This window comes from Hypanus sabinus, chromosome 12, assembly GCF_030144855.1.
Source record: "Hypanus sabinus isolate sHypSab1 chromosome 12, sHypSab1.hap1, whole genome shotgun sequence".
NCBI classification, from domain to species: Eukaryota; Metazoa; Chordata; class Chondrichthyes; order Myliobatiformes; family Dasyatidae; genus Hypanus; species Hypanus sabinus.
In genome coordinates this window covers 86,285,828-86,303,166 of record NC_082717.1, presented here as the reverse complement: position 1 = coordinate 86,303,166, position 17,339 = coordinate 86,285,828, and the positions used below count along the sequence as shown (strand labels likewise).

The window sequence follows — 17,339 nt, the reverse complement described above, 5'->3', positions numbered from 1 at the left end:
AACCGAACAGCTAAATCCCCAAGTTACATAGACCACAAAACTAAATATACAACAAACTGATACTTAGCTATGTGTGCACATGGGCTCCCCTAAGTCCAGAGCATGCTTTCCCAATAGTTCTTCAGCACCTCAGTGTGAAGCATGTCCTGGGAACTAAAGGAGAGAGACCGAGCCTCCCACACATGCTACTCTTATACCCTTGAGGTGCCTGAAACCAAACGCCAGTGCAGCGGCAAACGAGGCAATCCATGGGAAAGAGCTGCTGCCTATTTCAAATACGCCAAACTTGATGGAAGTGACTTTAGAATGACAAATAAGCTAAACCCCACATACATAACTGTGAGTACTTGGCTGCTGCATTCACTTCTATCACGATGGTGAGAATACTCAGTAGCCATTCATTCTGAAGTGATATGAAGAATACATTCCATACATAAGGACATCAATGTAGGCAAAATGAAAATAAAACTCAGAATATAATCTTACAATTAAACAGAAAGTGCAGTGCAGGTAGACAACTGAAGTACAAGGACCACACGCACAAGGTTAATTTGGAGATCAAGAGTACATCTTTTCTCTCACATGCCCATTAATTTCACTCTGATTTTCTTATCACACGTCCAGATAGTGTAACTTATAGTTACTAGTTAACCTACCAGCAGTATGTTTTTAGGATGTGGTAATACAGGAGGAAAATCCATGCAGTCTTAGGGAGAACATGTATTAATTAATGTTAATTTCTTGCTCCTCTTGAGAGTAAATGGACTTCCCTTGGAATGCATTTCAACATTCACACTCTGAGTTAACAGAGTATGCACTCCTGTAAGTCCTTGTCAACTTAATGACAACACTTTCTGTATTTTCAGATAAAACTTTCAAAATACATTTTCCTGACCAGATGGTGTCACAGCCAACTAATCAGATGTTGAACTTGGACTCTGTCTCTGATGTGGCAGACACTTTCAATCAGAAGAAGTTCTGCAAAGAAAAGTGGATTAATTCTGAAGATTTTTGCAAGTGTTTCCAGTAAGACAACCATTCATCCATTAAACCTCTTATAGAAATTGCAACATAAAATCTGATTTTCCTACTCAAGTTCATGTAGGTAATGTGGATCCCAATGAAACACAACATCCACACCCAAATCATTATTAAGCACGTTGTTTGCCTATATATTACAATGTACATTCATTAAATGTTTCAGCTTTTGGAGGGACACCTATTAAAGTAGATACATTTAACATACTGCACACACCTGTTTGCCCAAGCATTCTTTCAACGGGGTTTAAATGTAAATAATGAACATTCAGGCTTCCCATCCTGGCTGTTATGATACCATTATCAATAATGTGTCCACCAGCAGGAATCCTGGATTATTGGGAAGGCATGTCATTCACATGGTAACAAAATTGCAAGATGAGCACAATGTTGATTATATCTCCACATTTCACCTTGTTCCTGCTCCAGCCTCAGTATATTTGTTCTACAGTTTTTTATTGCTTTTTACAGACAATTTCTGATTAAAACTTCTATCATCAGTCAATCCTGGACAACTCACCTCTTCTCCAGTTGAATCCATTATCAGCTTCTTGGCTTTGCATTCCGTTAGCATCATTCTTGTATGTGGCAGAGGTGTTTTAAGTTTAAGGGAAATAGTAGCAACAAACTTTATTGTCAGCCAAATGCAGAACAAAGAGCTTGGTAATACCTGGGGTCGTCTGCAAAGATTTCTTAGTGTGAAGTGGACCTCGGCCAATTCCCAAAATGCCGACGGTTTGAAAGCAACTGCATTGGCCAACATATTAAGTAATTCTGGAATCGTCCTAGAGCATTAGGGTCACCAATGTAGGCTTTCATAAATAAACCAGCTGAGGTGTTTTAAGTTTAAGGGAAACTATAGCATCAAACTTTGTTGTCAACCAAACACAAAACATAAAACTTGGTAGACATTTGCATCATTATGTCATCATGTCAGACATAGCCTCTTAAAGAAAACCCTAATTCAAGTTGGGGTTGGTGAATTATGCATTACATTACAGGACCTTACATGGCCATCTCCAAATGTCTGCTAAAGTTGTATCCATTGTCCATTCTTCTGTTAACCTGGTGACCCCAAATGATACCCAAACATACAATGAAATTTATAAGGAGCAACAGAGGCCTGTCATTGAGTAAGATCTGACTGCATTCTAACTCTACATTGCCTGCAAGCCCCAACAACGGGTCACCTTCATCTATTGTCTATCTATGTATCTGTCTCTGCCTAAAAACTTTTAAAGATTCCATTTCCATTACACTTTGGACAGAATTTCCAAAGATTTTTAACCTTCTAAGAGAAAAAAACTTCACTTAATTGATTTGTTTTATTTTTTGAACTAGAACTAGGTGATTCCTACTTCTAGATTCTTTCACAAGAGAAAGCACCCTCTCCACATTTACCTGTTATGACTTCATAGTATCCTGCATGTTTCAGTCAAATTCTGACTAAGTCCAGAAGATCATCTTTCCTCATTATATACAGTAACCTGTGCATTAGTTTTCTAAACTTTCTTCAAACTGTTTCCAACTTACTGCTTGAATAAGGAGATCAATACAGTATATAATCCAGATTAGACTCACCAGTTCCCTATGTATCTGAAGAAGAACTCAATCCCCCAGCAATAAATGATAACATTCTGAGTCTTTTTAATTATTTAATATACCTATATGTTAGTTGCATACATGTCAAATAAGTCTGCCTGATAGTTTAAACTCAATGCACCAAATTGAGCTGATAGATAGCCAATCTATAAGAAATCTGGCTCAGCTGCTGGGCTCAGCAGTGAGCACATTAGTGAAATGCTGACATGCCACAAAAGGGGTTTAGGTTCACTTTGCGATTGATTCCTTGAATTTACACTAGAGTGGACTTGTCAGAACAGCAGTCCCTATCATTTATTTGGAAAAATATGACCATTGTCGTGGGTAAAAGTAATTACAGCAATGAATTAGCAGGGATATTACAAATGCTTACATATAATATTTGGCCAGTTATAGAGATTTATGATTTACTTATGAGAAAGAGCTAAAATGAAAATTCTATAAAACCTGATGTGAGGGGTGAGGGATGTGTAAACAAAATCACAAGAAAAACACTTACTAAACACAATGATGGGAACAAAATAATAGTCTCCCAAATAGTAATATCAAAGCCTATATTTTATACTTAAGCTATTATGTAGTTTTGAATGTAGCTTCAAAAACTGATCTTTTTGCATTTTTATTTAATTTCAGAACTTTGATCATTTTTCATAACACAAGCAAATACACTTACACACTTGACAAGTCAAATTTCAAGGTAACACTATTGCATTGGCTGTATTTAATGCTTGTATTTGCATTTATAATTTTGTTTGGAAATTTCTTGTAATGTATATTCCCTCACCCTCCATAACTATTTGAATTTAAAGTGTCTTCTTTTGTAATGTTATAGATTTTGGGTTGTAATGATATCTCTTTAGTCAGATTACATTATTTATTCAGACTAGTATTTAGCTGGTGTTAAATTATGTTAAGACATATTTTCATATTGTTGTCTTTTTCAGACTGTCTGCTAGGATCAAGGTTAACTTGCTTCCACTACATACCTATGGGTTCTGAAGGGGTGGAAGTGTTGTAAGCAAGGTCTCAGCCACTGTCACATGGATAAAGTGATGCTTATTGGAATGAGTGGGTTGGTAGAGATAGAGTCATGCAGTGTTCAGTATCTTTCTGGTACTGATCACCTATGGCATTACCCTGCTTCCTTGAAGGCATTACACTTCCTCAAGGAGACCTTGAGAACAACTTCAAAAGGCTTTCTCTATCCTTGAAATCTGTTGCAATTAACAGAACACAGAGTAAGGTGTTTGCTTCAGGAGTCTGGGATCAGGCGTGTGAACAATGTCACCTGTCACTGAAGCTGTTTGAGAGAGATCAGTGCTTCATTGCTGGGCATATCAGGCTCAGAGAGTATAACGGCATTGGTTTGCTCAACTTGCTGTTGAATTTTGTGGAGACAGTATTGTAGATTATAGAGGTTGTCAAGACTCTAAAGTAAACAAAAGAGCAGAATTTACTGCTGCATGTATTAGACTATGGGCTCATACTGGGTTTGAGATCTCGTTACACTATCTTCCTCTTTCAGCTGAAGGCTTGTGCTGTCCACTGGAGGTGATGGGGAATTTCATTAATGACATTGCTCTTCCTTGAGAGGTGACCCCAAGTTATGGAGATTACCTCGTGCTCTATGATCTTGTTGGGGATCCCATTTGTTGAAGGGTAATGTGCAGAAAGGCAAAGTTGATAGAGAACCATAGTCTCCATGATGTTTTAATATAAAGCTCATCTCTTCTACATTTCATTGAAGGAGTCAACAATGACTTGGAACTCAATCTCCCTATGTGCACAAGCACTTTACATTGTAAACTGATAATTGAAGTTGGGGAGATCTTAGTTTTGGTGTGGTGACAGCAAAGGGGACAAGTTTCCAATTTGTCCTTTAGTTTCACTCCACTTCAGTGAGGAGCTGTGGAAAGGAGAGTACAGTATTGACATGGAAAACGTTGGTACTGGGGTTGGGCCGGTGGTGATGCCATTGGTGAGGTTCATGACTTGTCTGTGGAAGATGTAGAATGATAATGAATTCTCAGCAGAGCCAGATTTGAGAAGTCTTATCTACAATACCTCTCAGTTGATAGCCTAGAACCAAATACAGTGGCTGAAATATTCCTTTTTTTTCATGGATTTACCACACAGTAAAATCTTTGCTGTTAGAGCATCACAGTATTCAGATATAAGTTTGAAATCAAATATAAAGGATTTCTTATTACATACCACAAACTCTAGACAAACACTGATAACAGTATGCTCTAGAAAATACAATTTTTCTCATGTTTTATTTTATTCTATGTGCATAAATGCTCGAGCAGAACTATATGACCTGATTTGGCAAGTAGTGGGTTAACTTTATATCCTGGTATATAAAGCACTCATGGTGAAGCATAAATTCTAAACTGGTTAACTTTTGTGTTGCCCTCCTCCCGTGCATCTTCACCATGTCAATTGTCCCATATCCCTTCTTTGTAATCATCTACTTTAAGCAGTCGCAGGAGAGCATCATGGCACACAAATTATGTATTACACAACCCAGGTAAAGGGTCTCAACCCAAACCATTGACTGTTTATTTCCCTTCACAGGTGCTGCCTGACCCACTGAGTTCCTTCAGTATCTTGGTTCTTGATTGTTGCTCCGCCGGTTTCTTGTTTTCATTCCCTAACCCTACAACTTCTTTTTGGCTGGAAAGATTTGTCTGCTTTCTGTTCTAAATCCCTGATTTAATTATGAACTTGTACCCCACTTCTTCTACATGCATTTCAATTCCTTCACATCTTAATTCAATCTCTTGCATTATATATCAAAGCTTCAAATCCTTGGAATGTCCTACATACATCCCATTCCCCTATTTTTAGATCTTATTAATATCTATTTCTTTGACCAAGTGCTTGGTTGCTTCTGCTAATATCTTCTTATGTGGCTGATTGTTAAATCATTGCTGTGAAGAACTTGGGAGTCTTCACTGTGTTAAATATGCTAAATAAATCCAAGTTATTTTTTGTTGCTGTTGACCTGCTTCATGCACTGTGGAAGACTCTAATGACCACAGTATCTATAATATCAGATATAAGCTTAGTTTAATATGTGCGTGGGTTGAATTAATATATCTTAAACACATTCTGTTGATTCTGCAGCCTATGTATCTTGCTAAAATTGACTTATTAATGATGGTTTAGCTCACAGATGATCGTGGACCTTTCTATCTACTTGTTGATGCAGTCAAACCCATAGAAATTCTGGTTACCTTCTCGGCCTTGGTGCGCTGGGGTGATCTCAGTTGTGAGAAAAGCCTTAGCAAGGAAAGCAATGAGAAAGGTTAGTATCTGGAACCATTTCTGTTCAATGTTGAATTCATTCGTAAAACTTTGGGAACATGAGGAGACCATTCAATTAGTTGAACTTGTTCCATGATTTAATCAAATTATATTCTGCTTCTTAGCTTGATCGACTCAACTTGGTTCTTTAATCCTTAATATCTTACCTTCACTTAACAAAAATTAAATCACAGTTTTTGGATCTCCCTATTAACCTAAACTGAACAACTTTTTAGGAGAATGATCGAATTTCCACTATAGTTACTGTTTCTGACATTGCATATTATAAATTTAAGATTATACCTCCTTGCTGTTAGATTCACAAATAGATGAAAAGGTTTCTCTTTGCCTGACCATTCATATATTTTCATCATTTTAAGTACCTTAACGAGATTGTCTCTTAATGCAATTCAAGCTGCCATAAATTTAATTCTTTTTACACGAGTATGATTCTACTGAATCTATGCCATACAGTCCCCCTTAACAATAAGTACTCCTGTTTGAGTACTGTAGGGGGGGGGAACTAGCTGGGGGAAGCAACAGTGGCCATGCCTCTGGAACGGAGTCTGGCCCTGTGGCTCAGGAGGGTAGGGAAAGGAAGAAGGCAGCAGTGATTGAGGACTCTTTAGGTAGGGGGTCAGACAGGTGGTTCTGTGGACACAAGAAGGAAACATGGACGGTAGCTTGCCTCCCAGGTGCCAGGGTCCCAGATGTTTCTGATCGCATCCACGATATCTTGAAGTGGGAAGGTGAACAGCCAGAGATCGTGGTACATATTGGTACCAACGACATAGGTAGGAAAAGGGAGGAGGTCCTGAATACAGACTACAGGGAGTTAGGAAGGAAGTTGGGAAGCAAGACCTCAAAGGTAGTCATCTCAGGATTACTGCCTCTGCCACACGATACTGAGTATAGGAATAGAGTGAGGTGGAGGATTGGAGTGTGGCTGAGGGATTGGAGAAAGGGGCAGGGATTCAGATTCCTGGACAATTGGGGCCTCTTTTGGGGCAGGCATGACCTGTACAAAAAGAACAGATTGCACTTGAATCCAAGGGGGATCAATATCCTGGCAGGGAGGTTTGCAAAGGCTATTGGGGAGAGTTTAAACTAGAATTGCTGGGTACTGGGAACCAAACTAAAGAGATAGAGGAAGGGGCAGTTGGTTCACAAATAGAGAAAGCTTGGAGACAGTGTGAGAGGGAGAATAGGCAGGTGATAGAGAAGGGACGTGCTCAGACCGATGGTTTGAGATGTGTCTATTCTAATGTCAGAAGCATAATAAACAACATAGATGAGCTTAGAGTGTGGATCAGTACTTGGAGCTATGATGTTGTGGCCATTACAGAGACTTGGATGATTCAGGGGCAGGAATAGTTACTGGATGTTTCAGAAAGGACAGGGAGGGAGGCAAAAGAGGTGGAGACATGGCACTGCTGATCAGAGATAGTGTCACAGCTGCAGAAAAGGAGGAAGTCATGAGGGATTGTCTACTGAGTCTCTGTGAGTGAAAGTTAGAAACAGGAAGGGGTCAATAACTCTACTGGGTGTTTTTTATAGACCACCGATTAGTAACAGGGACATAGTGGAGCAGATAGGGAGACAGATTTTGGAAAGGTGTAATAATAACAAGGTTATTGTGGTGGGAGATTTTAATTTCCCAAATATTGATTGGCATCTCCCTAGAGCAAGGAGTTTAGAAGGGGTAGAGTTTGTTAGGTGTGTTCAAGAATGTTTCCTGACACAATATATAGATAAGCCTACAAGAGGAGAAGCTGTACTTGATCTGGTATTGGGAAATTAATCTGGTCAGGTGTCAGGTCTCTCAGTGAGAGAGCATTTTGGAGATAATGCCCACAATTCTATCTCCTTTACCATGGCATAGGAGAGGGATAGGAGCAGACAAGTTAGGAAAGCGTTTAATTGGAGTAAGGGGAAATATGAAGCAGTCAGGCAGGAACTTGGAAGCATAAATTGGGAAGAGATGTTCTCAAGGAAATGTACACCAGAAACGTGGCAAATGTTCATGGGATGTTTGCGTGGCATTCTGCATAGGTACGTTCCATTGAGACAGGGAAAAGATGGTAGGGTACAGGAACTGTGGTGTACAATGGCTGTTGAAAATCTAGTCAAGAAGAAAAGAAAAGCTTAAGAAAGGTTCAAAAAACTAGATAATGATTGAGATCTAGAAGATTATAAGGCTAACAGGAATGAGCTTAAGAATGAAATTAGGAGAGCCAGAAGGGGCCATGAGAAGGCCTTGGTGAACAGGATTAAGGAAAACCCCAAGGCAATCTACAAATATGTGAAGAGCAAGAGGATAAGATGTGAGAGAATAGGACCAATCAAGTGTGATAGTGGAAAAGTGTATATGAAACCGGAGGAGATAGCAGAGATACTTAACGAACACTTTGCTTCAGTATTCACTATTGAAAAGGATCTTGGTGATCATAGGGATGACTTACAGTGGATTGAAAAGCTTGAGCATGTAGATATTCAGAAAGAGGATGTTCTGGAGTTTTTGGAAAGCATCAGTTGGATAAGTCACCAGGACTGGATGGAATATACCCCAGGCTACTGTGAGAGGCGAGGGAAGAGATTGCCAAGCCTCTGGCAATGATCTTTGCATCATCAATGAGGACAGGAGAGGTTCCGGAGGATTGGAGGGTTGTTCCCTTATTCAAGAAAGGGAGTAGAGATAGCCCAGGAAATTATAGACCAATGAGTCTTACTTCAGTGGTTGGTAAGTTGATGGAAAAGATCCTGAGAGGCAGGATTTATGAACACTTGGTGAGGCATAATATGATTAGGAATAGTCAGCATGGCTTTGTCAAAGGCAGGTCGTGCCTTATGAGCCTGATTGAATTCTTTGAGGATGTGACTAAACACGTTGATGTAGGTAGAGCAGTAAATGTAGAGTATATGGATTTCAGCATGATAGGTACCCCATACAAGGCTTATTGATAAAGTAAGGAGGCATGTGATCCTTGGGGAAATTGCTTTGTAGAACCAGAATTGGCTTGCTCACAGAAGGCAAAGAGTGGTTGTAGACGGGTCATGTTCTGCATGGAGGTCGGTGACCATTGTTGTGCCTCAGGGATCTGTTCTGGGACCCCTTCTCTTCATCATAAAGTTAAAGATGAAACATTCTTTTCAACATTTTAAGCAAGATTAGTGTATTATTTTTGTTTTGTAGATTTTAGAGTGCAAAAAAGGAAAGGAGCACCATGCAAAAGTTTGGGCACCCCAAGAGATTTGAGCTCTCAGATAACTTTTACCGAAGTCTCAGACCTTAATCAGCTTGTTAGGGCTATGGCTTATTCACAGTCATCATTAGGAGAGGCCAGGTGATGCAAATTCCAAAGCTTTATCAATACCCTGACTCCTCAAACCTTGTCCCAACAATCAGTAGCCATGGGCCTCTAAGCAGCTGCCTAGCATTCTGAAAATTAAAATAAATGATGCCCACAAAGCAGGAGAAGGCTATAAGATAGCAACATGTTTTCAGGCAACCGTTTCCTCAGTTTGTAATGTAATTAAGAAATGGCAGTTAACAGGAATGGTGGAGGCCAAGTTGAGGTCTAGAAGACCAAAAAAACTTTCCGAGAGAACTGCTAGTAGGATTACTAGAAAGGCAAATCAAAACCCCTGTTAAACTGCAAAAGACCTTCAGGAAGATTTAGCAGACTCTGCAGTGGTGGTGCACTGTTCTACTGTGCAGCAACACCTGCACAAATATGACCTTCATGGAAGAGTCATCAGAAGAAAACCTTCCCTGTGTCCTCACTACAAAATTCAGTGTCAGATGTTTGCAAAGGAACATCTAAACAAGCCTGATGCATTTTGGAAAAAGCCCTGTAGACTGAAGAAGTTAAAATAGAACTTTTTGGCAGCAATGAGAAAAGGTATGTTTGGAGGAAAAAGGGTACAGACTTTCATGAAAAGAACACCTCTCCAACTGTTAAGCACAGGGGTGGATTGATCATACTTTGGGGTTGTATTGCAGCCAGTGGCATGGGGAACATTTCACTGGTAGAGGGAAAAATGAATTCAATTAAATACCAGCAAGTTCTGGAAGCAAACATCACACCGTCTGTAAAAAAGCTGAAGATGAAAAGACGATGGCTTCTACAGCAGGATAATGATCCTAACCACACCTCAAAATCCATAATGGACTACCTCAAGAGGCTCAAGCTGAAGGTTTTGCCATGGCCCTCACAGTCCTCCAACCTAAACATCATCGAAAATCTGTGGATAGACCGAAGAATGCATGCAAGACGGCCGAAGAATCTCACAGAACTAGAAGCCTTTTGCAAGGAAAAATGGGTGAAAATCCCTGAAACAAGAATTGAAAGACTCTTAGCTGGCTACAGAAAGTGTTTATAAGCTGTGATATCTGCCAAAGGGGGTGTTACTAAGTACTGACCATGCAGGGTGCCCAAACTTTTTCTTTGGGCCCTTTTCCTTTTTTGGTGTTTTGAAACTGTAAAAGATGGAAGTAAAAAAGTAATCTTGCTTAAGATATTTTTTTAAATGTGTCATCTTTAACTTTATGCCTTTTGGAAATCAGCTAATCTTTTGCTCACTTAGCTATTCACAGTAACAGAAATTTTGACCAGGGGTGCCCAAACTTTTGCATGCCACTCTATATAGGACCCTGGTCAGACCTCACTTGGAGTACTGAGCTCAGTTCTGGTCACCTCACTACAGGAAGGATGTGGAAACTATAGAAAGAGTACAGAGGAGATTTACAAGGATGTTGCCTGGATTAGGGAGCATGACATGAGAATAGGTTGAGTGAACTATGCCTTTTCTCCTTGGAGCGGTGGAGGATGAGAGGTGACTTGATAGAGATGTACAAGATGATGAGAGGCATCGATTGTATGGATAGTCAGAGGCTTTTTCTCAGGGCTGAAATGGCTAACATGAGAGGGCACAGTTTTAAGGTGCTTGGAAGTAGGTACAGAAGAGATGTCAGGGGTAAGTTTTTTCTGCAGAGAGTGGTGAGTACATCGAGTGGGCTGCCAGCAAAGGCGGTGGAGGCGGATGCAATAGGGTCTTTTAAAAGACTCCTGGATAGGTACATGGAGCTCAGAAAAATAGAGGGCTATGGGTAACCTTAGGTAATTTCTAAGTAAGTACATGTTCGGCACAGCATTGTGCTGTAGTTTTCTATGTTTCTAATATGCTTGTGCAGATCCCACCTGTGATTCACAATTGGGATGTAACAATACAGCGATGTGCAGAGCACAGTACACAACTGCAGTAACATAATCTGATTCATGCTGTTTTGTCTTCTTGGGATAAAGGCCAAAATTCCAGTTATCTTTTGTACCTGTCTACTAGCTTTTAGTGATATCAGTATCTGGAACACTAAATCTTACTGCTTTTTCACAGCTTCTGTCTATTAAGAAATACTGTGATCTGTCTTTCTTAGGACAAAAGCCAAGGGCCTCATAACTTCCACAGAATTCCTTCTAGCACAGCTTTTCCACTCATTTAATCCAGCACATTATTCAGTCTACATTACATGGATGGCAAGCATTTTTTGAGAACATGTGCCCAAATTGATGATAATCTTCTAAAAAATTTTCTCATATGTCATGATAATTTTGAACAGACGTTATCATTGATAATGCATTAGTAATAGTAATTATGGACTTTTTGAAGGAAAAAGGATGAGACGTGTTGCTTATTTACATGTATTCATTGTTCTCCTTTTAATAAAAGTATAACAGAAACAGATGGAAATAAAATGACATATTTTAGAAAACCTATTCAAAATATTAATCTTTTCAACAGCCAGATTAAAATATAATCATTTCTGAACAGTATTGTTATTGTAACTGTTTTCTACCCAAATAGTGATGTGTACAACAGATAAGCAATGATTTCAAAACTGTCTGGCTGGCATCAAGCCAGCATGAGATTGTCCTTGTGAAACCATCTCACTGCTCTCAGGTTGTTAAAAAAAAAATGTTCACTACTTCATTTGGCTGTAAATATAATCATTATGTATCTTTTTATTATAGGTAGGGTTTAGAGAATTGAGGGGTATCAGTGTAAAAGTTTTTGCACGTGCTTTATTCAGCATATGTGCTATGAGTTCACCACCGCTACTCTACAACATAGCATGCAGCATGTATTATTGTTCCATAAAAGTCAGTTTGCTTCATTTTGCAAGAGGTGCACTTTTATCAGCTATTGACTCCCTCTGATCAACTCATATTTGTCCACATTATCATCCAAAACTCTTGGGTCTGAATGTGTCTTATCCCAATCCATTGGTACACCCGGAAGGTGTAGCAATCTCCATTAGTGGAACTTCATATCTTTCAGATGAGACGTTAAGCCAGGGCTACGTTTGCTTCTGGAAACATAAAATGAACTTTACAAATTTCTAAATTTTTAACTGTTGCAACTGTCTCTAATAGCCAGTGATTTAAAAACAATTGAAATAGATCTGAATGATTAAGTATTATTTCAAAACTGAAAAGTAATATGTATTATGAACTTAAGTATATAGAAATTGATTGAAAGTGCCAGGTAAATTTTTTTTTAAATCACTTACCTTTTTGGTCCAGGCTAACATAAGGTTGAAGAGCCTGAGGTGATGTGTAGCTTGGTGTGAGATCAGAAGTGAAACAAAAGGTCAAGTACATCTGAGTCTGGCCATGGTTCAATACTGAGTTCCATGTTAAGATGCAGAAGTGTGGACATCAGGAATCATCTGACCTGTACACTTACCAAGTTTCTCAGTGGTACTACCAGGTAGCCAGAAGCACTATCTAACCCATTATTAATTTAATCAGATTAGTACAAAAGAAATAGAAACAGAAAAATTCTTAAGATGTAGGCAATAGTATCTTTTATTTCCATTATTAGCCAAGCTCAACAGGATGGAGTCTGCTCTCAGCTTGGTTCTTGGGAATGAACGTGGGTTAGTGAGAAAGCATTTTAATGACATTGATCACAATTCAGTTATATTAGTAGAAAAGGAACTGAGAAAATCTACAAGTAAAAGTTCTCAATTAGGGAATAGCTACTTGAGGTAGATTCCACAAAACTGGACTGGAAATTTTTATTTCAAGATAAATCAGTACTGGGGCTCCATTGCAGAGAAGTGTGTGTGTATACTGCAGTGTAGTTATGGGTGGTTTGTGTTCCAGGTCCTGTGTGATGCAGTAATGTAGAATGGACAGTGAAGACCTGATCGAGGTCAGAATGTCTGGAGTTACACTAGGGGCATGGAAATTGGATTCTCCATTAGGGTCCAGGAAGTTTGAGGGGAGTGGGATATGACACTTGTGGTGTAAGATTGATAGTTGGAGGCACTGACTGTTGGGGATAGTTGTGAGGGTTGTAAGGTTAGAACGTACTTCTTCTGTCAAGAGGTCCCACTCCAAACTGGCACTGACAAAGCTAAGCTATTCCAGATGTAATGCACACAAAATGCTGGAGAATCTCAACAGGTCAGGCAGCATCTATGGAAAGGAATAAACAATTGACGTTTCAGTCTTTCTTCAGGACTGGAAAGGAAGGGGGAAGACACCAAAATAAAATGGTGAAGGAAGGGGCCCAATTTCAGAAGTGCCCAATGACAGCCATTTACAGGACAACATATTACACCCCCCATTCCAACCACTTGAGTAATTGTTATCTAAAAAGAAAGATAAAGACATGAATATATTTGATTGGTAATTATGTATCTATTACTCCAAACAGTATTGCATTGTGATCCTTTATTATTGGGATTCTCTGCATACTGAGACTTAATTTGCACAATTTGTAAAATAACTATTGAGGATACCTCAAGTAACGTGGAAATGAATAGGCATTTCTTTTAGTCACTCTTGTCTTTAAGCATTTCTCAAATCAGAATGAAGACAAAACTCAGTTGCTGATGTCTTCAAGGAAAGATGAATACTTCAGAAATAGATGAGCACCTGGGATCCAGTTATTTACATTGCAGTTTGCAGAGGATCTTGGCCCAGTGCTTTGGTAGATTAGACTTTGTATAGTTATCCAAATGGCAACATTCACTTAAAAAGATATTAGATCAGCACAATTCACTCAGCTCACGGATCCCTCAGGTAACAGAATCTTATGGATTACTTTCTGCTATCAAGAGGAAGACACATTAGTCCAGTAATCACATCACACAGAACCCAATTCTTACACACAAATTAAATCTACTAACTCCATTTTGTTATTATTATTGTTATTATGTTTGTGCCCACTTCCTGTCAATCATGAAATTTGACCAAGGGTGCTTTGGTGTGCTGCGCTCAAGCACATCTATAATTTTTTGGCGTCCGTTGTACGCATCATCTACAGGCAGGGCACTTATCCTGTCTTCCTTAGTACCCATTGTACTGAAGCAAATGGTGGCGCCCTAGCCCACTGTTGCCAGTAGCAGCTGTGTGACACCCTCTCCTCCAAGCCAGAGGAAAGAGCATTGATGAGTGTTCAGTAGCTGCAAGCCTCTTTATATGGTGATGTTGTGATAAGTATGTGGAAAGGTATTAGAATTAAGTAATGACTGATAAAGTCATTATCAGTCTGTTCCTGAACCTGATGGTCCTTGTCTTCCCATAACCTATGGACTCACTTTCAAGAACTCTTCATCTCATGTTCTCTATTTGTTTATTTATTATTATTAATTATTATTTTCTTCCTTTTTTTGTATTTAATCAGTTTGTTCCACAATGGTTGTTTGTCCTGTTGGGTGCAGGCTTTCATTTATTCTATTGTGTTTCTTGTATTTACTGTGAATGCCCACAAGAAAATGAATCTCAGGGTTGTATATAGTGAAATAATTGTGCTTTGATAATAAATTTACTTTGAATTTTGAACTTTCAATCAGTGATGGGAATGAATTGAATGAAGCAATGGGTGAATGGTAAACAAAATATGCAAATGTATTCACTGGCAACCATACATGTGATTTCATTAAATTTTTTAACAAGGATGTGTCCAAATATTCGTCCCCATTTTTTGATCTCTGCTATTGCTTCACAACTGATATTGAATGCTTCTTGGACCAATGAGTTTAGATGGCCCTCTCTTTTACTCATATATTTCAAGCAATATTCTCTCTAATTTGTAATAACCAGTATGTGCAAAAATCTTGTGCTGGACAACTTTTTGCCCAGTGATAACAACACGTGCATACTGAATTTTATATATAGGGCTATTCATTTTAACAGCTAGCAAAACACTGTCAGTAAGAACTTTGATCTCCTCTGGGTTTTAGCGGTTTTGCTCTCGTTCATCTGCACTCTCACAAAACAAATGCAGCAGGCCTGTAGCAAGTAATGAAGGATTTTCTCATCAGAGCTTTTGCACACCATCCATATGTGATTTATTTGCGAAATAATGCTTTTAAAAGTCAAGTTTCCAAATATCATTCCACTTCTTCCCACTTGAAAATTCTCCAGGAACTTTTGCATCATGAAAGTACATATAGGTAACACCATTTCTATATTATACATAAATATTTCTCATAGCCACATGTTCCTTAACTCATGAGCTTTCAGTGTAGCAGTTTCTACTGTTTCGTTAAGCCATTCTGCTTTAAATAAACTAGCAGTTCTTTGTGCTTCACGCCTTTTGTTTCTTTGGAATTGGACATAGTGAATCAAGAGTTTCTTCAATAAAAACAGTATAAATTAGCTAGTTCTAAAATCTGCAGTCAAATCATCACAAACTCCACCTTGTCAATACTGTCCACATCAGAAATCGGTACATGAAATGCGTGTACAATTGTGAAATATACTTAACATGCCAATGAGGTAGAGGGTGACAACCTTTTGTGTGCAGTTTAAATTTCTTTGTGCACACGTACAGCTTAGAGGGAACTTTGATGGTGTACAGCTTGGAGAAGTATTAGCAGGTATGGTCATTCCTATGTACCTTATATCATTCTGGGTTTGAGAAGAGCTATTAAATTATGGAGAGTAATTGCAGTAGATATTACTTGGAGGTTCTGCTTTAATTGGTGTTGTATTCAATGACCTCCATCTCTATTTTATGATTGTAGTATTAGAGTCAAAGACTTGCAGCATGGAAACGGACCATCTGGCCCAATTCATCGATGCCAAATGAGATGGTCACTTCTGCACACATTTGGTGTATTGCCATCTAAACTTCTCCTATCCATGCACTTATCTAAATGACTTTTAAACGTTGCTGATATGCCAACATCAACCACTATTTCTGCTGGTTCATTCAAATATACACTGTGAAGAAACTGCTCTGATGCCCTTTTTAAATCTCTTGCCTTTGATCTTAATCCTATGCCCACATGTTTTCAGCACTGCCACTGTGAAAGACACGCTATGTGTTTTCACCCTATCAGGTAACCTCCTCAACCTCCTACATTCTATGGAATAAAGTTCTTGTCTGCACAACCTCCCAAACCCAAAGCAACATCATGGTAAATCTTTTCTGCGCTCTTTCTAGTTTAATAACATTTTTCCCACAAAAGGGTGATGAAAATGGTACATAATTATCCAAGTGCAGACTCACCAAAGTCTTGCAAAACTGCAACTTAATGGTCAGTCTGACTGGCAGTGGCCAATTGGCATCTTCATCAATATTCTATCAAGTGCAAACTCCATTTTGCCATCTTCTTTGTACCTTATTATCATAAAATAAAATTGGAAACATATGTCATTGAAAGCTTACATTGGAGGATTCTGTGCACTTGGAACTCATGCTCATTAGAAATAAAGCTCTGACACTGCCTTTCATGTGTGGAGTTATTAATTGATTGACTCAGAAAACTGCATTGTGGCTCCCTTGTAAACAAGAGTATTGAAGAGTATAGAAGCACATTCTACTGTATATGGACGTTTATATTAATAGGCATTGATCTATTTTTGCCTTTTTAATTTTTACTAGAAAATCAGAAGGAGATTTCAGGCCTTCAGCCGGGTGTGCTCCTGGCTGAACCATACTGCTGGAAGAGCTTTGTTTCAAGTCCACCAGTTCTCTACATGAAAACTTTGGCTACAAAATCAACTATCTTGGAACTACCCAGTGGGTATGTAAAGCCTTGGATCTAAATTCCATTCAAAATTACAAGTCGCAAGCCCAAGTACAAAAGTAAGTGATTATTTCTAAGTGAAACATAAAGGGATGGACTGAATGAAGTATCACAACATACAATTAAAGCACAATGCTTTACAGTATCAGTGACCTGGGTTCAATTCCCACCGCTGCTTATAAGAAGTTTGTAAGTTCTCCCCCAGTCCAAAGACAAACTGGTTGATAGGTTAATTGGTCATTATAAATTGTCCCATGATTAGGCTGAGGTTAAAATCGGCAGTTGCTGGGTAGCATGGCTCAAAAGGCTGGAAGGACCTATTCTGCACTGTATCTCAATAAAT

At 38.8% G+C, this 17,339-nt stretch overlaps 1 protein-coding gene across 2 annotated transcripts in view; it reads left to right on the top strand.

Annotated features, from left to right (window-relative positions):
• The window catches only part of adgb (androglobin), a 226,354-nt gene that overhangs the window by 102,344 nt on the left and 106,671 nt on the right, over nucleotides 1–17,339 (top strand). For both annotated transcript variants that reach the window (XM_059986363.1, XM_059986362.1), the window contains exons 16-19: nucleotides 867–1,026; nucleotides 3,274–3,337; nucleotides 5,812–5,950; nucleotides 16,852–16,993. In XM_059986363.1, coding sequence (XP_059842346.1) covers nucleotides 867–1,026; nucleotides 3,274–3,337; nucleotides 5,812–5,950; nucleotides 16,852–16,993 — 505 coding nt within the window. The remainder of the gene's footprint in view (nucleotides 1–866; nucleotides 1,027–3,273; nucleotides 3,338–5,811; nucleotides 5,951–16,851; nucleotides 16,994–17,339) is intronic.